Source organism: Acanthochromis polyacanthus, chromosome 17 (assembly GCF_021347895.1).
Source record: "Acanthochromis polyacanthus isolate Apoly-LR-REF ecotype Palm Island chromosome 17, KAUST_Apoly_ChrSc, whole genome shotgun sequence".
Taxonomy (NCBI): Eukaryota; Metazoa; Chordata; class Actinopteri; family Pomacentridae; genus Acanthochromis; species Acanthochromis polyacanthus.
Window position 1 is genome coordinate 28,623,331 of NC_067129.1, and position 21,866 is coordinate 28,645,196.

The window sequence follows — 21,866 nt, forward strand, 5'->3', positions numbered from 1 at the left end:
CTTCAGTTAACTTGCTGGAACTAAACTAAGAAGAGCTCAACAGTCGTGTTTTACAAAGAATGAACTCCTCATTAAAGCTCCAGCAGCTGTATGCAGCTTTTTAATGTCTTCTATAATAATTGACTTAAAGACTAAATCTGTGAATGTGATGAAGTGAGTGAATAAGTGGGTCGGTGTGTCGACAGAACGCTGTTAAAGTCCAGTTTGAAGTTTTAAAAAGCAGAAGAACTAAACTAAGCTGCTTCCTGTGGTCCAGTGAAATGCTGACATGAAAGATCATCTTTCATTTCTCTGTTTTTCTGTCTCAATAGAAAGTGTCTGTAAAACAGAGTTCTCAGGACTTTCACTGCTGGATTCCTCACGACAAAGCTTTGACATCATTAAATGTGGAGAAAGTTTCCTTCCTGCTGCTTCCTTCCACTTCCACAGAACTTCGAGTCCATTTGTTTGCCTGTAACATTAAAAAAAAAAAAAAAAGCTGAATATTGAAATAATCAGCCTGTAAAATGTGCTCTTATTGTGAAAGTCTGCCTGCTGCTTCCTCATAGGTGGAGTCCTGACTGGTTCCAGTGAACAGATCATCTTTCTGAGCATCCAGGAGTGGACTGTAAACTTTCTTCTTCTTCTTCTTCAGCACTTTGAATAAAGTGTAAGTTTGCTGCTTTAACTTCAGTAATGTTGCTGTTTGTTTCTGCTCTGTCATGTTTCTACATGTTCACTTCTTATTTCAAATCAAATCAAACCTTTCTTGTCGTTGTATGACAGTGCAGACACATTTGGGAGCGCTGTTCCATCTGGTGCATCACAAAACAATTTAAAGAATAAAACAGAAGCAGAGAGTTTAAGAACATGAATATAATGATGTAATAAAATAGAATAAATTCAGAAGAAGTGTAGTGGAGAATGTTTACAGTTACTGTGCAGGTTGACAGTTGTTTCACTGCTGCATGTTTATTGGACGGTTTGTGCTTACAGTTGGATTGATGTGCATAGTTTTTAAATCATGAGTGTTTGTGTTCAGAGCACTGATGGCTGTAGGGGAAAAGTTTTCTCCGAGTCTGTTTGTCTGGGTTTTGTGAGACGTTGGCCAGAGGACAACAGGTTGAACAGGTGGTGACCAGGGTGAGGTGAGTTTCTGATAATGTTTGTGGTTCTGTAGAGGTAGATGGTAACGTCGTGTAGGGAGAGCCGGTGATCTTCTGGGTGGTGTTTATTACTCTCTGCAGAGCTCTCCTGTCTGTTGCTGTGTGCCCAGCGTACCAACCTGTGATGGAGTTCACCAGGATGCTCTCCATGGTGGCTTTGTAGAAGGACACCAGCAGCTTCTCCTCCAGGTTGTTTCTCCTGAGCGCTCTCAGGAAATGGGGTCGCTGCTGGACCTTCTTCACCACCGCTGCGGCGTTAGCAGTCCATGGGAGGTTGTTGGTGATGTGGACACCCAGAAATCTGAAGGACTGGACCCTTCAAACACAGACCATGCTGATGGTCGGTGGGGCTGGGTCAATGCTGTGTTTGCAGAACTTCAGGATGAGTTCTTTTGCTTTAGTGGTGTTCAGTGTGAGGGTGTTCACTGAACAAAACGCTGACAGATTCCATCTGAAATGAGCCCGACCACGCTGGCATCATCCACAACTTGATGATGGTGTTGGAGGGGTGGGGTGTACAGAGAGAACAGAAGTGGACTCAGTACACAGCCCTGTGGGGAGTCGGTGTTGACTGTGATGGTAATGAGTCTTGGTGTGGCATTACCCTGGACAGGTGTGTTCAAGCGGTATCCTTGATGAATTCTTTTAGACATATAGTGCTGCTTCTGCTTCTTCCATGAGAATCCAGTAGTTCAGATGCACTGTCCAGATCTTGGGAGATGTTTGGTGTCAGTTTCTCCAACACTCACAAAGCTTCTCCTGAATGAATCATTACCTGGAACAGCATCTCTGGCAGGTGAACTTGCAGCATCAGTTCCTGATCAGGATCATTAGTTTCATCCTGTTCCTCCTTCACTCCATAGCTGATGTCCACCTCCTGGTGTTTGCTTTAAAGGCATTATGGAGGATGTTTTTTTTGTTTAATTTGTCTGATTCACATAAAATGGATATACTGACCTTTAGTGGACTTGTATGTATGGTTTCTAAAAGAATTTTAAAAAAAAAACTGTGGACATGGCAGGACCTGAAAAACATCAGCCAATCAACGCGCTCGGACCGAGGCGTTTGGTTTGCTCCCTTTCCTGTCAATCAAAAATCTTCCGGCTCAGGCTTACTTATGTAGATTACATACGCCTTGGACTTACGTGTTTTCTGTATGTGTTGCTTTGGTATAGCTTCGTAGTTAGCTGGCGACTTGTTTTGCTCATCTTTTTTTACATAATAACAGATAAAGATCCAGGGGGACCCAGCCGTAAAAGACAACTTCACGAGTGCTACGCAAGTTTCTGGAGGGGGGCGTTTCTTCGTAAATGTTAAGAGGGGGGAGGTTGGGGGGGGGGGTGAGGGAGAGGTTGTATGTGCGCATGCGCATGCTACGTTCAAAGTCCTGGGGAAATTAAATCTCCTCTAATGCCTTTAACAGTCTACCTGGGCAGGTGTTTCTGTAGTTGTGTGAATGCAGGCAGAGCATCTTTTGAGGCAGGATTGTTGTTCTGCCATGACTTCACCACCACCTGCACCTTCTTTCCTGCAGACAGCTGTTGTTGAGGGAGTTTCCTCTCTGCTTTCTTGTCCTGCTGTTTCTGCTCCTGTTCCTGCTCACTTCCTGCCAAGGTTCTGTTGTTGATGAACTGTTTAAAGGGCGTTCTGTAGATTCCCACAAGCTCTGCTTCATGGGACTGAACTGATAATAAGAATCCCTCTATTACTGTTTTTCAGAGGGCTGCTTTGTGGAACGCATCAAAACTTGGGTCCATGTCTTTTTAGCTCATCCAGTTCCTACACATCTGTCAGCTTGCTGTGGTGATGCATTCAGGGGAAACCTGACTGTTGTGGTCAGGGTGTAATCCATGTGATTGTAATGCTGGTTGAAAGTGTCCTTATTGTTTCCCTGTGTGCCCCATAACTCTGCATTAGTTTTTTTTAACTTTAGTTTTGTATTATTGTGACCTGCAGCTACATGTGCTTCAGAAAACATCACCAGTTCACTTCTGCTTTCATAGTTTCAGTTCATGGGGCTCAAAGATGGAACTTTGACTTCTTTTTATATTTCAAGTCACTCAGAATCAGAAAAACATTAAAACGCTACAGAAAAAATACCCATCAACCTACTTTTTTTCAGACATTAAGTTTGATTGAGTATTATTATTATGATGATGATAATGAAAGATAATAATCTGAAATGTTGACAGTTATTTGTCATCATATCATTGATTGAGGATCTGCAGTGTTGGACAGTAGATGAAATAATGTGAGAGTCTGAAGGCAGACATGATGGATAAAGTCAGAGACAAACAGACTCCTGATCAGCTCCTTCATCAACATGTGAATGTGTAGAAATAAAGGACAGAGTGAGGCTGTGGTCAGAGAGGAGGAGCTTTCTTAGTCCTCAGCTGTTTCCAGGAAGCTGCTGCAGCTTCATCATGTCTCATATTAACGTCATCTAAAGGTGCAGCAGCTGATCTTTGCTCTTTGTGTCTTAGAGTGACGGCAGCCTGCAGACACAGAGGAGGATTTTCTCTCAGACCTGGTCCACACAGCAGAGAGCTGCAGAGGAAGAAGCTGAGTGAGTGGAACTTTGGTTCTCTTTGATTCAGACAGAAAATTATTCAACCTGAAGGAAATTAAGTTAATATGCTAATTGTGAAAAAATACTTCCTATGTAAACAGGCTAAATATTTGCATACAGTGGTCCCTTGTCTATCGTGAGGGTTAGGTTCCAGAACCCTCCACGATGGGCAAAAATGTGCGAAGTAGCAACCTTATATTTATTTTATCCTTTATATATATCTTAAGTAGAGCTGTCAAACAAGTAAAAATTTTAATCAGATTACTCACAGGGTAGCTGTGCATTCATTTCAATTAATCACAATTAAATGTCATTCAGTTTTAATCTATATTAATCACATTTCATTTTGCATGAGCAAACAGATTCAAGAAAGAAGAAAATATATCTGCCTTAACATGTTCATTAAACACCTGTGATTCAGTGAAAAGAAAACGTATTCCTGTAGAGTCTTCATATTACTGTAAGTTGGTGGACTGTTCTGTCTTTGGGGGGTTTTGTCTTCAAAAAGAGAGCCAACATGCTGTTCAATGCAGAGGTATTCAACTAAAATTCAAGAGGTCCAGTCAGAGAAAATGTATTAAAGCAAAGGTCCAGAAAATCTTGATGTTTAACTTGAATTAGTGTGATTTATGTTGATGTAACCTGGTAGTTTTATTAGAGTCTGCACGTAATCAAAAACTGACTGTCAAATAAAATAAATGCAGTATGGTTCTAAAACATTTTGACAACATTTATTAATAAATACCCTTTAATATAACTGTACATCTGAAAATAAAGTGAAAAATAAGGACTGAATAATCGGAACCAACATCTTTAACAATACCTAAATCTCAAAAAATGTTAGCAGTTGAACACATTTTCTTCTCTTCCATCACTCCCCTTCTTTCTCTGCTGCTTAATGGGAGAACTGAGCTGCTAGTATTCTGAATCTGGTCTGAACGGTGTCAGAGTCCTTCTCAAACACATCTGGAGCTCACTGTTGAGTCTGGAAACAGATTTAGTTTTGATTATATTCATAGTTGAGAAGCTGGCTTATAGCTGAATGTTGAGCTGAACATAGTCAGCATGAGCAGGGCGACTTTCCTCTTGGTGTCCATTTGCTTCTTCCTCCACCAAGGAATGGAGGAGTTATGTGATGATCAGAGTACGTTTGTCTGTGAATCTGTCTGTCCGTCTGCAGCATTACTCAAAAACAGACTGATGGATTTGGATAAAATTTTCAGGGAAGGTCAGAAATGACACAAGGACCACCTCGTTAGATTTTAGCAGTGATGCAGCTTATAGTCTGGATCCATGGATTTGTTCAGGATTTTCCATTGTGAGATATAGCAGCTGGCACGGCGTCACCGTAACCATGATAAGTGAACACTGTCAGTTATCTGCATCTATTCACTCCGTTACATATGTTGGTCAAGCAATTCGGTATCTGTACTACACAACATACGCATGCACAAAACATGTCCGTGCTCAGGCAGGGAATTTTAGTATTTATTTAGTTAATTTGTGGGACGATCTATATTAAACGACCAGATTTTGTGTTGCCGTGATTTCTGAACACACAAATTGAGGAATGAACACTCTTAGCAGAGCACCGCACTCTCTGAGTGCTTTCTTGTTTATCTTTTCGTCTGTCCTCCTCTCATCTGTCCCTCACCTGTTTTCTGAATTCAGCTGTGATGTTTAGCTGGACTGCAGAGACTTCATTGGCTGAGTAGCATCATGTGGGATGGCTGAACTCGTACCTGATTGGTCTGTGTGTTTCCTGAGCTGATAAACTCATACCGTAAACATTGGAAAAGCTGTGCCGGTAAAACAGAAGCCACCCATCAAATTTAAAATAGCCGAAATGCGTTGCCAGAGACGTTTCAGGGATTTTGAGTCATTCTGCGCTGCAGATGCGTTAATTGCGTTAAAATTTTTAATCTGATTAATTATGGTGCTGGATTAATCTGCATTAACACAAAAAATTTGATAGATAATTTATTTACATTTAATATTAATAATAATAGTAATAGTAGTAGATTAGATTTATGTAGCGCTTTTCTATTCAGGCATACTCAAAGCATGTACAATATATTTTAATATTTTTTCATTTTTATTTTTTACACACGTGGACAAAATTGTTGGTACCCCTCAGTTAAAGAAGGAAAAACCCACAATTCTCACTGAAATCACTTGAAACTCACAAAAGTAACAATAAATAAAAATTTATTGAAAATTAAATAATCAAAAACAGCCATTACTTTTGAATTGTTGATTAACATAATTATTTAAAAAAAACAAACTAATGAAACAGGCCTGGACAAAAATGATGGTACCTCTATAAAAGATTGAAAACTATTTGACCAGAGTGACATGATTAACTCAGGTGTGTCATTTAATTGACATCACAGGTGTTTCCAAACTCATAATCAGTCAGTCTGCCTATTTAAAGGGAGACAAGTAGTCACCCTGCTGTTTGGTGAAAAGGTGTGTACCACACTGAACATGGACAACAGAAAGCGAAGGAGAGAATTGTCCCAGGACATCCGAAAAAAAATGATAGACAAACATCTTAAAGGTAAAGGCTATAAGACCATCTCTAAACAGCTTGAAGTTCCTGTGACAACAGTGGCTCATATTATTCAGAAGTTCAAGACCCACGGGACAGTAGCCAACCTCCCTGGACGTGGCCGCAAGAGGAAAATTGATGACAAATTGAAGAGACGGATCGTTGGAATTGTATCCAAAGAGCCCAGAGCAACCTCCAAAGAAATTAAAGGTGAACTCCAAGGCCAAGGTACATCAGTGTCAGATCGCACCATTCGTCGTTGTTTGAGCCAAAGTGGACTTCATGGGAGACGACCAAGGAGGACACCACTGCTGAAAAAAACTCATAAAAAAGCCAGACTGGAATTTGCAAAAATGCATGTTGACAAGCCACAAAGCTTCTGGGAGAATGTCCTTTGGACAGATGAGACCAAACTGGAGCTTTTTGGTAAGGCACATCAACTCTATGTTCATAGACTCAAAAACCAAGCATACGAAGAAAAGAACACTGTCCCTACGGTGAAACATGGAGGAGGCTCAGTAATGTTTTGGGGCTGCTTTGCTGCATCTGGCACAGGGTGTCTTGAAAGTGTGCAAGGTACGATGAAATCTGAAGACTATCAAGGCATTCTGGAGAGAAATGTGCTGCCTAGTGTCAGAAAGCTTGGTCTCAGTCGCAGGTCATGGGTCTTCCAACAGGACAACCATCCAAAACACACAGCCAAAAACACCCAAGAATGGCTGAGAGAAAAGCGTTGGACTATTCTAAAGTGGCCTTCTATGAGCCCAGATCTGAATCCCATTGAACATATGTGGAAGGAGCTGAAACATGCCATTTGGAGAAGACACCCATCAAACCTGAGACAACTGGAGCTGTTTGCTCATGAGGAGTGGGCCAAAATACCTGTTGACAGCTGCAGAACGCTCATTGACAAATACAGAAATCGTTTAATTGCAGTGATTGCCTCAAAAGGTTGTGCAACAAAATATTAAGTTATGGGTACCATCATTTTTGTCCAGCCCTATTTCATTAGTTTGTTTTTTTAAATAATTATGTTAATCAACAATTCAAAAGTGATGGCTGATTTTGATTATTTAATTTTCAATAAATTTTTATTTATTGTTACTTTTGTGAGTTTCAAGTGATTTCAGTGAGAATTGTGGGTTTTTCCTTCTTTAACTGAGGGGTACCAACAATTTTGTCCACGTGTGTATCTGCCTGCTGGCTGGTGGGTTGAAAGGGACAGAAAAGGTAGAGGAGTAGAAGGGTAGAGGGGTGGAAAGGGGGAGGGATGGGAGAAGAGGGGGGTGGGGAACAAGGAACATATAAAACACAATTGGATACATATATGATAAGACAGACGATGCATGCAAAGTACAAGCTAACATGTAAACTGATTCATGGCTTAATGTTATGATGTACGGCTCTGGCGTTAAATCTACTACATATATAGCTGGTAGTATAATTCAAACAGTATGTAGAAGAGTATATCAAGTATAGTGGAAGGTCAGTAGCAGCATCCCACAGTGGACATGGTGGAGACTGGACCAGTTGGTGGGACATCAACCGCAGATCTGAAGCATCCAGCTCTGGGACCAGGGACACTTGGAGAAATAACACAGGGGGAAACAGAGTGAATGTAATGCAATAATGGTATATATATATATATATATATATATATATATTATATTATATTATTTACCTTGTGACGGACAAGATGGCGGACGGAGGTGAGCGTGGTGCTGCTGGTGTGAGCAAAACTCTGATTAAACCAGAAATCTATTGAACGGACACGGGGGAAATTATTGTTGAAGATCAACTTTTAAACTTCCTAGCTGTTAAAATAAGAACTTTGAGCCAGGATGATATTGTAACCATGGCAGTGGATCACTTTGGGTCAGAGTGGATTGTGAACTCCACTAAGGTGCTTTTTGAGCTCTGTCCTAGCTCCACTCACAAGCTCATAGCACATACAGGAGCACAAAAAGATGCAAAAAATGTCAAAAGTTGCCTCAAACTACTCAATGAGGTGGGTGAGGACGCTCCTCGCTTTGTTTCTCACTTCCTGGATGAATTACCACCTGTGACCTTCAACAGCCTCGACGTTTCCTGCCTATTGGGGAAGACTGAGCGTCTTGGTGCTGATGTTCACGCTGTGAAGCAGGCTTTGTCTATGCAGACAAGTGTGCAATGATCTGCGTACTGTTACCGCGGATTTACATATACGATTGGGTGCGTTTGAACGGCCAATCTCAAGCGAGACTGCGCACATTTCACTGCCGACTCCCAGTCGGACCGCTTTCATTCCACAATTCAGAGAGGAGATCCAGGGCAGCACGGATGCCAAAACAGACGAGGACCTGAGCCACAGGCGGGAGGGTCAATCTATGAGCTTGGACACTGTGAATGAGGCTGCCAAGGGAGCCTCGAACACGAGGTGGGGAGATGCGACAAATTCTCCAACCTGGTCCCGCGTGGTGAAGTCGAACCGCCGGCTGAAACATGTTACTGGAGACACTGTAAACCTAAACCCCTCAGGGAGAAAAAGAAGGCCGGTATTGTTGGAACAGGTGCTGGAGGAAGCATCCAAGTTATAAGGACAAAACTGGTGAGTGTCTTTGCGACAAAATTTGTGCCTGTGTGGGAAACAGAAGCATTGGCTAGCTACCTTAGTGCTAAACTTGGCCACAATGTAAATTGTGAGAGGCTGGATACTAAGCAAAGACTGTTTAGTTCCTTTAAAGTAACCACTGAGTGCAAGGAAATAGAGGAGATGTACGATCCAGCATTATGGCCAGAGGGTGCCTTTGTGCGACGCTTCTATGAAGTGCGCAGATCCAAAGCTCCGGTGAGCGTAACTTCTGCAGGCAGGCTAACTGCACCGGGGGCTGGATCGTCCGACGCTATGGAGTAGCTATGGCTATGAGAGTTGTCTCATATAACTCACGGGGTCTGTGCCTCGGACAAAGTGCAGGTGACAGAGCGCGTCGTGCTGTTATTGACCAGCTTCTAGAGAGCACGGACGTTCTTTGTCTGCAGGAGACATTTTTAGCTAAACAAGACCTGGATAAACTTAATTCAGTCCACAAAGACTTCCATGGAGTTGGGGAGTCCCCAACAGACTTGAGCATGGGGCTTGTTCGTGGCAGAATACTGGGAGGTATGGCCATCTTATGGCATAAAAGCTATGACTCTTTGATCACTGTTATGCGGCTTGAAGTGGACTGGTGCTTGGCTATTAAAGTTATGCATGAAAAGACTGCTTTTATTATCTTAAATGTTTACACTCCATTTGATTGTCTGAAAAATGAGGAGGAATACCTTGACAGATTAGCATTTATTGGGTCGTTTATTGAGGAAAGTGCTCACACAAATATATATGTGATGGGTGATATGAATGCTGACGTATCTGATGAAAAGTCTCGCTTCGGCCAGCACCTACTACAGTTTTACCAAGACAGTAAACTGGTTCTTTCCAGTAAGAGACTCCTGCCTGCTGACAGTTATACATACATTAGTGAAGCATGGCATACGACATCATGGCTTGATCATATTATGTGTACTGCTGATGCCCACCATAGTATAATAGCGATGGATGTCCTGTATGGGGTTTCTATAACTGATCATATTCCTGTTTTCATGATGCTAAATGTTGGTAGTTTACCTGAATATAATAGCACAGTTAATTGTGAGCAGAGTATAAAACTGAATTGGGCAAACCTTACAGAAGTTGATCTTGAACATTATAGATCACTGACTGATTGTAATCTTAGCAACATTAATCTATCTGTTGAAGCTATAATATGCAGTAATATTAACTGTAAAGATCAAAAACATATTGATGATCTGTGCGCTATGTATGAATCCATTGTGAATTGTTTAGTGAACGATGGCAAATCCTTCTGCCAAAATAGGAAAAAATATAACAGAAGACCTGGGTGGAATGAATATGTGCGGGAAATACATGCGGAAGCTAAAGAAGCTTTCAATAACTGGGTGATATCAGGGAAGGCAAGGTATGGCCCAGAATGTGAAAGACAGAAAATAACTAATGCCAGATTTAAACATGCTGTAAGGTTTATAAAGAATAATGAGGACGCTATGAGATCTAATTCTCTGGCCAAAAAACTTCAGCAGAATGAAATATATGAATTCTGGAGTGAAGTTAGAGCAATAAATAATAGCAAGATGCCTTTACCATCTCGCATCTCTGGTATCTCAGGATCCGAGAATGTTGTTAAGCTCTGGAGGGATCATTATTAACATAGTTTTAATTGTGTTAATAACGCTACATTTATAGTTGGAGATGTTCCTCACCATGCTGGTGTGGTCATCAGGGCGGGTGAAGTATGTGATGCAATAGAAAAACTATCACTGAATAAAGCATCTGGGTCTGATTTAATAGCAGCAGAGCATTTAAAGTATGCCAGCAGCAGACTGTCAGTGGTAAGTGCTCTATGCTTCACTGGGTTATTAATGCACGGAGTTTTGCCAGAATCCTTATTAACTGCAGCCCTAGTGCCAGTTGTTAAGGATAAAACTGGAAAGATAACTAGCATAGATAACTATAGACCTATTGCCTTGGCAAATGTACTTTCGAAAGTGCTAGAAAAAATCTTATTGGACAGACTTGAACAGTATATTTACACTCATGATAACCAGTTTGGTTTTAAAAGTAAGCATGGGACAGACATCTCAACTCTTTTGACTTCCATCTTGATACTTCACCGGAGAAAAAAATTGTATTAAGGACACCTGCCTATAAGGTAGAACTTTCAGTTTGTTGAATGGAATTTTTCACTCTGACATGTAAACGTCTCTAAAGATCATGAAACCGAGTGTAACAGAACTTTTGCAAAGCCCGGTATATATGCACTAAAAGAGATTGTTAGCACATATAAAAGAAAGAATAGTACAACCTTCTTATGTTTTTTGGATGCATCAAAAGCATTTGACCGAGTCAACCATGGGAAGCTATTTGCTAAACTTCAGCATCGAGGGGTCCCAATGTACATGATTAGAATATTACAGTACTGGTATAATCACTAGACAATACATGTACGCTGGGGTACGAGCACCTCTGCTCCCTTTCTAGTGTCGAATGGTGTGAGACAAGGAGGAATTCTATCACCTCTATTTTTAATATATACATGGATGATTTGTCTAGACAGTTGAACCAGTGTAGAACAGGATGTATTGTGGGGGAGTTGCTTATAAATCATCTGGCATATGCTGACGACTTGGTCATCATGTCGCCCTGGAGTGCAGGTTTACAACAACTGCTTAGAATTTGTTCTTTTTATGGTGTGTAGAATATGATATCATGTTCAATTCAAGGAAGAGTGTTATTTTAATTGTAAAAACAAAAGAGGACAAGAAGTCAGAATTTCCCTCATTCATGTTAGCAGACCAAGTGCTGGGTGTTGTTAGTGAATTCCGGTATCTTGGACATGTGATCAGAGACGATCTATATGATGATAATGACATTCAACGTCAGTGCCGTAAATTGTATGCACAAGCTAATATGCTTGCTCGGAAATTCGGTAAATGTACGGATAATGTCAAGATTGCTCTGTTTAGATCCTACTGCACACCATTGTATACAGCACATCTGTGGTCCAGGTACAGTGCTGCAAAGATGAGGAAACTGCAGGTGGCATATAATGATGCTTTTAGGATTTTACTCAAGCATCCGAGATGGATTAGTATTAGTCACATGTTCACAAACAGTAATGTGCCAACTTTTTATGCCATCCTAAGGAAAAGTATGTATAGTTTTATGTGTCGTCTTAAAGTGTCAAGAAATAGGGTCATTATGGATATCTGCACTACATACGTGGACCAAATTGTTGGTACCCCTCAGTTAAAGAAGGAAAAACCCACAATTCTCACTGAAATCACTTGAAACTCACAAAAGTAACAATAAATAAAAATTTATTGAAAATTAAATAATCAAAATCAGCCATCACTTTTGAATTGTTGATTAACATAATTATTTAAAAAAACAAACTAATGAAATAGGGCTGGACAAAAATGATGGTACCCATAACTTAATATTTTGTTGCACAACCTTTTGAGGCAATCACTGCAATTAAACGATTTCTGTATTTGTCAATGAGCGTTCTGCAGCTGTCAACAGGTATTTTGGCCCACTCCTCATGAGCAAACAGCTCCAGTTGTCTCAGGTTTGATGGGTGTCTTCTCCAAATGGCATGTTTCAGCTCCTTCCACATATGTTCAATGGGATTCAGATCTGGGCTCATAGAAGGCCACTTTAGAATAGTCCAACGCTTTTCTCTCAGCCATTCTTGGGTGTTTTTGGCTGTGTGTTTTGGATGGTTGTCCTGTTGGAAGACCCATGACCTGCGACTGAGACCAAGCTTTCTGACACTAGGCAGCACATTTCTCTCCAGAATGCCTTGATAGTCTTCAGATTTCATCGTACCTTGCACACTTTCAAGACACCCTGTGCCAGATGCAGCAAAGCAGCCCCAAAACATTACTGAGCCTCCTCCATGTTTCACCGTAGGGACAGTGTTCTTTTCTTCGTATGCTTGGTTTTTGAGTCTATGAACATAGAGTTGATGTGCCTTACCAAAAAGCTCCAGTTTGGTCTCATCTGTCCAAAGGACATTCTCCCAGAAGCTTTGTGGCTTGTCAACATGCATTTTTTGCAAATTCCAGTCTGGCTTTTTTATGAGTTTTTTTCAGCAGTGGTGTCCTCCTTGGTCGTCTCCCATGAAGTCCACTTTGGCTCAAACGACGACGAATGGTGCGATCTGACACTGATGTACCTTGGCCTTGGAGTTCACCTTTAATTTCTTTGGAGGTTGCTCTGGGCTCTTTGGATACAATTCCAACGATCCGTCTCTTCAATTTGTCATCAATTTTCCTCTTGCGGCCACGTCCAGGGAGGTTGGCTACTGTCCCGTTGGTCTTGAACTTCTGAATAATATGAGTCACTGTTGTCACAGGAACTTCAAGCTGTTTAGAGATGGTCTTATAGCCTTTACCTTTAAGATGTTTGTCTATCATTTTTTTTCGGATGTCCTGGGACAATTCTCTCCTTCGCTTTCTGTTGTCCATGTTCAGTGTGGTACACACCTTTTCACCAAACAGCAGGGTGACTACTTGTCTCCCTTTAAATAGGCAGACTGACTGATTATGAGTTTGGAAACACCTGTGATGTCAATTAAATGACACACCTGAGTTAATCATGTCACTCTGGTCAAATAGTTTTCAATCTTTTATAGAGGTACCATCATTTTTGTCCAGGCCTGTTTCATTAGTTTGTTTTTTTAAATAATTATGTTAATCAACAATTCAAAAGTAATGGCTGTTTTTGATTATTTAATTTTCAATAAATTTTTATTTATTGTTACTTTTGTGAGTTTCAAGTGATTTCAGTGAGAATTGTGAATTGAGGGGTACCAACAATTTTGTCCACGTGTGTATATAGAATATGATTAAAAAAGATAAAATTAGCTCCAAAATGGCTAAAATAAGGTCTGACTTTATTTTATTTCATTTTTTTCAAAATAGTTATGAAAACTTTTTGAGACCTTAACCTTTTTTTTTTTAAACAGTGGTTCTTATCCTCTCATAGAATTCTGACTTTTTTTCTCTAAGTTATGTCCTTTTTCTCAGAATTTTGAGAAGATTAGCCAGGATTCTACTGAAAAGGATAAGGGCCATTGGGAAAAATATGATTTAAGAGATTAGATTCAGACCTTTTTTTTTTTCCCTTTTTTTATTTTTATTTTTATTTTTTTAGTATTCTGGCCTTTTTCTTAGAGTTCTGAGATTAAAGTCAGAATTCTAATAAATGCTTTCTATGGCTATGGGTGACTATTGCAAGCATAGTTCTGGTAAAATGTCAATAATACTCTCCAGCTTAAAACATTTTTGGCAATATAAATTAGATCAAGACAATTTTGGCACTCCTATATTTTTCATTATTTCTGTGATAAAATAGAAATTTTAATAGCTTAAAAGTACATATAAAAATTTGCAAGAATCCAAGAAATTAGGTACAAGAATTGTAGTCTCAATTCTACATTCTTCAGATTTTTTTAAGGTTTGTTTAATTAAACAACAGCTTTGTCTTCCAGCATGGCCCTTCAGTTGTGGTCTACTTGTGTCTTTTAGCTTTGTTTCTCTAAATTTTGAAAAATCCCAACTTGTTAATTTTCCTGTTTTCAAAACTTTGTAGCAATTTATACCAATTGTTAAATTGAGGCCAGAAATGTAACTTCCAGTAAAACTCTGCAATATATCCTTTTCACACAAAAAGCTGAAGGTACACTTTCCTCTCCCTTTTGTTTGTAGCCCTTACCGTTTTCAGTTTGCAACACTAGTTTTATTTAAAAGGATGTCTTCATACTTTACTGATTGGCCTTCTTCCTCCCCCACCCCTAAATCCCCCCCCCCCCCCCCCCCTTTTCTGCAGGTATTAGCAGAGTTCACTAGAATTGCCAGTAAGAATCTTGAAGTACAGTTCTTTGAGGCGTTGGACAAGTACACTCCTTCGCTTTTTTGAACTCTTCAAGTCGAAAAAAGGAGCCATTGGGAAAAAAGGCACAAACTTGATGGTAAGTTTTTTTTCTCAGTCTAAGTACTGAGTTAAAGCCATGTGTGGAGGTCCTCAGCTGACAAGTGATTATTGATCCCTTTATCAAAGCCACAAGATGTGACTGTGCTGCGCTCCATTGTGCTCCAAGGGATTCCCATTGCAGTCAGTGATAATCCCAGTGATTTCTTCAAGACATGCAATGTAAGTATTTTTATCAAATAAGTTGTGTTGTTGCAGTTTCAGAATGTGATACGTACTGAAATTTTTAAGTTCATCTCTTGAATGCCCTAGCACTGGTTTCTTAGTTGCATGGTCATCATTTGCAGGTTTATTCTTGGATATCTAGATCATGACTCCTGATCATCTCTCAGCTGTATACGATGTAATTTGTGCATGAAGTTACTTTACACATGCACATACTGATAACTAAAAAACAACTTTTAAATCAAATATTTAACAGGACCTTTTTTATTTTAGAATTAAAATTACAAGCTTGTTGTGTCTTGGCTTTTCTTAAATATATGTTCTGTGTGTTTTCTGAAGTTTATAAGGTTGTCTAATGAAGCAGTAAAGACTTCTGAGCATTTATCTCTATCTGCAGCTGGGATATGGACAGAGGGAGACAGAAGTATACAGGAGAGAGGGATATATAATATAAAAATATATTTATGAATGTATATGTGTATTTGAATATATATATAGATATATAGATATATAGATATAGATATATAGTTGCAGGCACCAGCAACACAGGAGTTAGCAGAATAAACAGACAATGCAAACAAAATAAGACCGTCTCACTTGCAAGGGTTGTCATCACCAACCTGTGTGTGGGGAGCTGAGGTGTCACGATGAGAGCTTTTTTCCAAGGTCTGTACTTTGGTGGGCAGCACTCTCCACTGTGCTGATCCTGGTCATTACCCTGGTCCTATTGTTAAACTACTTAAGCTCTTGATTATTCCTTATTTCACATTTAATACATATGTTTTTTCCACAGGACACAAGTGACAAGGACCTGGCATCTCTGACAGTTGGTGTTGTGACTGTTGTCAGTCAAGATGGTTTTCCTCTGGGTCACGGCTCAACTCATCTTCAGCCAACGTCAACCGCCATTGTCCTTGAGGGACGCATTGTCATGGAGGACATTAAGGACTTTTGCCTTGTCTTTGGTTTGACTTATGCACTACATTTAAACTACCCAAAATGCATGACAAACACACTCAACTTTATTCAAAAAGTGATGCTTGGGTTGGGCTCCAAGGCACTATCTCCAAAACTTCTCACACTGAAAAACTATCTTCTTTGCTAAGTCAGATATAGACAGATGGAGAGTGATAGAAAGAGGGAGACAGAAGTATACAGGAGAGAGGGATATAGACAGGGATAGAAAGAGGGACACAGATGTGTCTTTATTCAAAAAGTGATGCTTGGGTTGGGCTCCAAGGCACTATCTCCAAAACTTCTCACACTGAAAAACTATCTTCTTTGCTAAGTCAAAGTCATCCTGTTTGGTTGGAAACTGATTGAAAACGTTCAGTTTACTTCTAAATTTTTGTAATGTTGTAATTTGTCTGTTGTTGTAGTTAAAAACAATGAAAATATTTGATACTTCACCATAAAGTTTTACAGTTAGAAAGGAAATGACGTACAGTCACAGTCTGGGGGGGACCACTTGTTGACCTTTTAAGGCAGTTATTGATTGCTAGCTTGATTGTATGATTTCACCTTCCTTTATTCTATTTTATTTTTTATAATGTGTACAAAACATCTTGACTGTTAATCTGCAGTCAGATTCATTTTTTTGTGTTTGACTACATTTTGTGTGTTTGATTAAGCTTTTTGTATTGTGCACTTTTGGAAAATGAAGGTCACTGGCCCATTTTGGGTGCCTCTGAAAATTTTCTGTTACTCTGTGATAATTTCTTCCAAGGCACTTAACCGTAGTAGCTCTGAAACGTTCTGATAAGGAAAGGCTGACTTTTTTACCAGGTTGAGAAACATTTCACTGTCCAGCAGCGGCCCTATGTTATTGCATTTGTGGAAATAAATGTATTATGGCCGCTGAATTAATTGAAGACTGTTCTCATTAACTTGTTTTAAGTGTGTTTGCAGGTGCGGATAATGTTTTGAAGTCTTGCATGTTCCTTTTAGATTTTAACTGCATGGCAATCAAATAAGATCTACTAAACATTAGGTGTGAAGGCAAAAAACATATTTAACACTAAAAGGAAGAAAGTTCAAGTACTGCACACTCAGACTACAAAGTGAGCTTGGTATTGAACACTTAAAGTCATTACTTCAAAGTTAGTATTGCAGACTTAAAGCGAACAAGTTAGCAATATAATTGTATACTCAAAATAATTAATTCAAGGTTAGTATTGCAGACTTAAAATGAATAAGTTAGCACTATAATTGTATACTCAAAATAATCAATTCAAAATTAGTATTGCAGACTTAAAACAATCAAGTTAGCATTAAGATTCAATACTCAAAATAATTAAGTTGATGGTAGTACTGTGCACTCAATATTAACAGCTTGTTTAAACATAAGGAGTTCTAGTTAAGTTTACTTAATATTTGTAAGGCAACGAGTTTCCTTTTTTTTTTTAAGTAAACTGAACTTGTTGTTTCTTACAGTGTACTGGATCAGACAATCCTCCAATATTTGGGTTTTTATGATACAACTTGCTGCTCAGTTCTGAAAGTTCACTTGAAATCGTCTTTTTACTGCAGTGTCCATCCATTTCATATTAAAGTATTCGATGTGTTTAGCCAATAGATACCCTTTTAAACTGTATTTTAGACATGAAGTCATGGATGGAAGTCAACCAGAACAAAACTGAGGTTTTAGTTATAGGTCCTGAAGGTCAGAGAGAGAAACTTTTATCTAAATTAGAAGATTTTAAACCAGCAGAATTTGTAAAAAAACCTGGGCGTGATTTTTGACTCTGAGCTGAGCTTTATTCCACACATAAAATAGGTAACAAAAATAGGTTTTACCATCTTAAGAACATAGCCAGAGTCCGTCCGTTTCTCTCTCAGGCCAGCATGGAGGTGCTAATACATGCTTTTATCTCTTCTCGTTTAGACTATTGTAATGCCCTACTCTCTGCACTAAAAAAATAACTCATTGGACTAACTCAATTCATTTGTGGGCAGGTTTTCCATCCAATATATTTACGTAGCCCCAACTCAAATTATAAACATAGGTTAAATTTAATTTAATTACGTTAATCAGACTAATTTTTATTTGTTAAACTCAAAATAAATTGTATACATCAGTTTAGAGAAATTGGTTTACACTGATCTAACTTTATTCAATTGAGTAAGTTCTCCTAAATTTTATTAGTCATAACTACAACAAAATAATAACTTAAATTCAAATAAATTTATTTAGATTCATCCAAATTAAAATGAAATCTATTTTAAATTAAATCAAATCTTTCATTTGATTCCCCCCAGCTGAAATGACATTACACAGAACTTTGTATTTACTTCATTTTTATTGAATTGCCACATGCAACAATAACATGACAGTGCAGGTCCACCCGTTTTTAAAAAAAAATTAACACTAAAACAGTGGACGATTTTGAAATTATGCATTTACAGACATACCCATTTCTAATAAAAATATGGATAATGCTGCTATTGCTTGGGACAGTCTTACAGTTGTACTAAAATTGTACAATGGGTGTAAGCTGCAAAGCACCTGACAGAATCTTTGCTCAAAATATCTGGGAACATTTTAGATTAGAATAACACAAAATTATACATATTTACATTATCTCATCATTACGACAGTTCAATCTTTGTTTGCCAGCTATACCACACTGAACAAAACTATTGAACTGCTGACCAAACTGAGAAATCACGACAATGTCATGTTTTAATATTCTTAAGTCTTACAAAAGATTTCAAAGTGCTTTTGAGGCTATTATAAACATTGACATAGAACGGTAAAGTCTTCAATGACATCAATGCATGAAAACATTTCAACATGAACATGTGTAAGGGTTTCCTTGCTAAAACAATTTACAAGGTGTGCTATTCTTGCCCAGTGCCCTGGATATAGTACCTTACCAGTTCTTTTACTGTTGAAAAAATTGACATTCAGCTTTCCAATAACCAAGAGTCACTAATAGGAAAGGCTCAATAAAGAAGGAGATCTAAATATATGTCTGAACAGTCCTTTTCCCTTTTTAATTATTTTAGACCAAAACCACAGACTTTATCTGTTCAAATATACCAAAGGGCGTACAGCCATTCAAACCTTAACCTGTAAAAACCTGGTTTACAACATGCGGAGTTCTTCCAATTCAGAGCAGAAATAAAAGTGCATCAAAGTGCTATAAGGTCCATCAACTTAAAATCTGAGTAACACAATTTGGAAACTGGACTTTCCATTTGACAATCAAAGTTTGCATGAGAAGACACTCATCAGTGCCCATGACATTTCTATTGCTTTGAAGAACGGGAGAACAACAAACTCCCATACAGTCCCTTGTCTGTCTGTGCAGTATCAAGCTGTTTCAGAATTCCAGAATGGGCAGGGAGAAGTTACTGTTAATCTTTGGTGAGGAGGGAGGTCAAAGAGTGGCAACAAAACAAACAGGTCCCTTAATGTCCTCTCTTTATGCAGCAAACAGCTTGATTTTTAACTGCTGTATTTTTGTATTCAGCTTGTGCCCATCCAGATTCATGATGATCTTCTGGCAAAACTCGAAGGTGTACTTCAGGTTTTCCGGGTAGCTTAGATCAAGGGCATAAATGAGCCCAAATGTCAAGATGAATCCCATTATGACACTACCCACTTGGCTGAGGACTTTGGTGCCTTCGATCACAATCCCGACATCCTCTGGTTCCTCATCTCCATCTCGTCGGATTATGTAGATCCCCATAACTCCGATATCTGACTCTGCGTTCTCAGTAGCAGGGTCCTTACCATCAAAAAAACACATAACACTTAAAGTAAATGACCTGCTTAATGGCACAAACAGAAACTTAATACATTTAATAGCAAAGCTGTGGTCCATAGGGTTGTTTAATAATAGGCACTTCATGGAATCAGATGAATTCACATGGTCAGACACACAAATGTACTCAAGAATAAATATAAAGTCTCCTTTTTTTGTTAATAAACACCCAAACATGCTCCAAAAAACAACACCAAAAAAAGTAAGGCTCTTATTTTCCTTGTGCAAATGAAAAATTCTCTTTTAAATATTTATGCCCACCAGGGTTGGAAATTAATAGTCTACCACAATGGCTGATAGAATTTGAAAACCTAATGGCTACTCTTTCTCTGCTAGCCCCTTTTTAAAAGATTTTTTTGACCAGTGAGTATAAGAGGAGCTTATACTGATTGAGTAATGACCCTAATATAAAGGAAAATATTTAAATGTATACTTAATGCATTATGTCACACTAAAATAAAAGATGAGTTTAAGTTGTGTTAGTTCCTTGTTTAAAAGCTAGCTTAAATGTTCTTTGAAGCCAGGTATGTGAATAAATGATTTGTATAAATTGTACGTAAATATGATTATGAATTACAACCACTGCCAATTACACCTAAAGATGTGCAAAAAAAAATTGTTACAGAAAATTACAAGATAGCAATTTGTCAGAAAAGTTATGAAGTAAATGAGTGAGGTTTGTTTTTAGATCAATTTGAATCAGTCTTTTAAATCTTTCACAAAGAATGTATTAAATAGAATTTGTGTCTTCAAATTCAACTGAACTAGAGGGAATTCCAGAATGTCAACAGACCTGTGTGCATTGGAAATTGATTTATCAAACCTATTTTGTGACAGTTTTTTAAATGTCTGCACACTATGATACACAACTTGTCAGTACTGGAAAATCCTTTTGCAGACTGTGTCTAATATCTTAACTACAAAACACAATGCTTTTGTACAGTTGCATAAACACTGAGACAAAGACTGATATTGCTGACATTGCTAAATGCTACACCAAAAATGTGTAAAACTTACCAGATATTCCTTAAAGAAAGAGTCTGGATCTTCATTGAGGTAGATGATCAGGCCTCTCAAGATGCACTCTCTCCTGGTGTCAATGTTGCCACTCTAAAACAAGTTCACAAATCTGCATCAGAATCTTAAAATAAACACTATAAATTAAAAAAGGATGTTCCTTGAGTTTTTACTGACCGACTTAGCGATTTCCAGGACCTTCTTCATCTTTTGACCCTTTACGCCTCCTTTGCCACTGAAGATCTGAACCAGTTTGTCTGAGAAATGGTCCAGCTGGGACATGAACTTCGATTGCAATGGTTTGGTGGTCAGTCGCATGAACTCTGCATTCACCTGAAAATAGATTTGTAAACACTGTAAAGAGATTTTTGTTGATTCAAATATTTGGGATACAGACTTATTAAAGCAATGAAATTGCAACTGTGAACCCATTTACTCACTTCACGGTGCTCAAACAGGGCAGGCCACCTGTCCTTGAACTCAGCTACCATTGGCCTCTGCTCCACTATCTCCAGTCTTCTATGAGAGAAGGTTTTTTCCATTTTTGCCCTTATCACCACTTCATTGTCCCGTTTCTGTACTTCTGACAACAATGCAATCCTCTCATCCTCCAAGCTTTTTGCAGTTTCACCTTTAGGATGGAGAGGAATGTAATTAATCTCAGCCTTTCTGGGTTTCTTGACGCTGGCTGCAGCTTTGCCTTGGCCTTCTCGTTTGTGCTTTAAGCAGTTGACGCGGATCTCAGGATGTCCAAGTCGCCCCAGCTTTGTTCTATAGTTTTGCATTTTATATTTCAGAGACTGTTTCCATCCCCAAAACCCTGTCTTGGATCCAAGCTGCCCCAAACAAGGATGAGCTCTGGTCAAAGCGGCTGCAACTTCTTCACACTGATAGTCTTTGGGGTATTTTGTGTATTTCACCATTTCTTGGGCTAAACCTTCAAGGATGACTCCTTTCAGCTTTGGTCCAGGGTTGAAATGTGTTCCGCTTGTCTCAAACTCCTCATTTTTCAGTTGTAGCTCAAATTCAGCCTCATAGGAGAATTTGGGTACCACAAAAC

The 21,866-nt window shown here is 38.9% G+C and overlaps 2 protein-coding genes and 2 long non-coding RNA genes across 10 annotated transcripts in view; 2 read left to right on the forward strand and 2 right to left on the reverse strand.

The window, feature by feature from the left end:
- LOC110972632 (NLR family CARD domain-containing protein 3-like) overlaps window positions 1-21,866 on the reverse strand; it is a 204,578-nt gene that overhangs the window by 43,973 nt on the left and 138,739 nt on the right. The window lies entirely within an intron of this gene.
- The window catches only part of LOC127530708 (uncharacterized), a 61,908-nt gene that overhangs the window by 5,350 nt on the left and 34,692 nt on the right, over window positions 1-21,866 (forward strand). The window lies entirely within an intron of this gene.
- On the forward strand, window positions 14,700-16,816 carry LOC127530704 (uncharacterized). The gene is made up of 3 exons (XR_007937387.1): window positions 14,700-14,835; window positions 14,925-15,017; window positions 15,814-16,816. It is a non-coding gene; the product is annotated as an uncharacterized LOC127530704 (long non-coding RNA).
- LOC127530666 (uncharacterized) lies at window positions 18,229-21,859 on the reverse strand. Its single transcript, XM_051938022.1, has 4 exons — window positions 21,247-21,859; window positions 20,984-21,139; window positions 20,807-20,899; window positions 18,229-19,753 (listed from the first exon to the last, which is right to left on the reverse strand). The coding sequence occupies exons 1-4, from the start codon at window positions 21,727-21,729 to the stop codon at window positions 19,448-19,450; spliced, it is 1,038 nt and encodes a 345-aa protein (XP_051793982.1). The 5' UTR covers window positions 21,730-21,859; the 3' UTR covers window positions 18,229-19,447.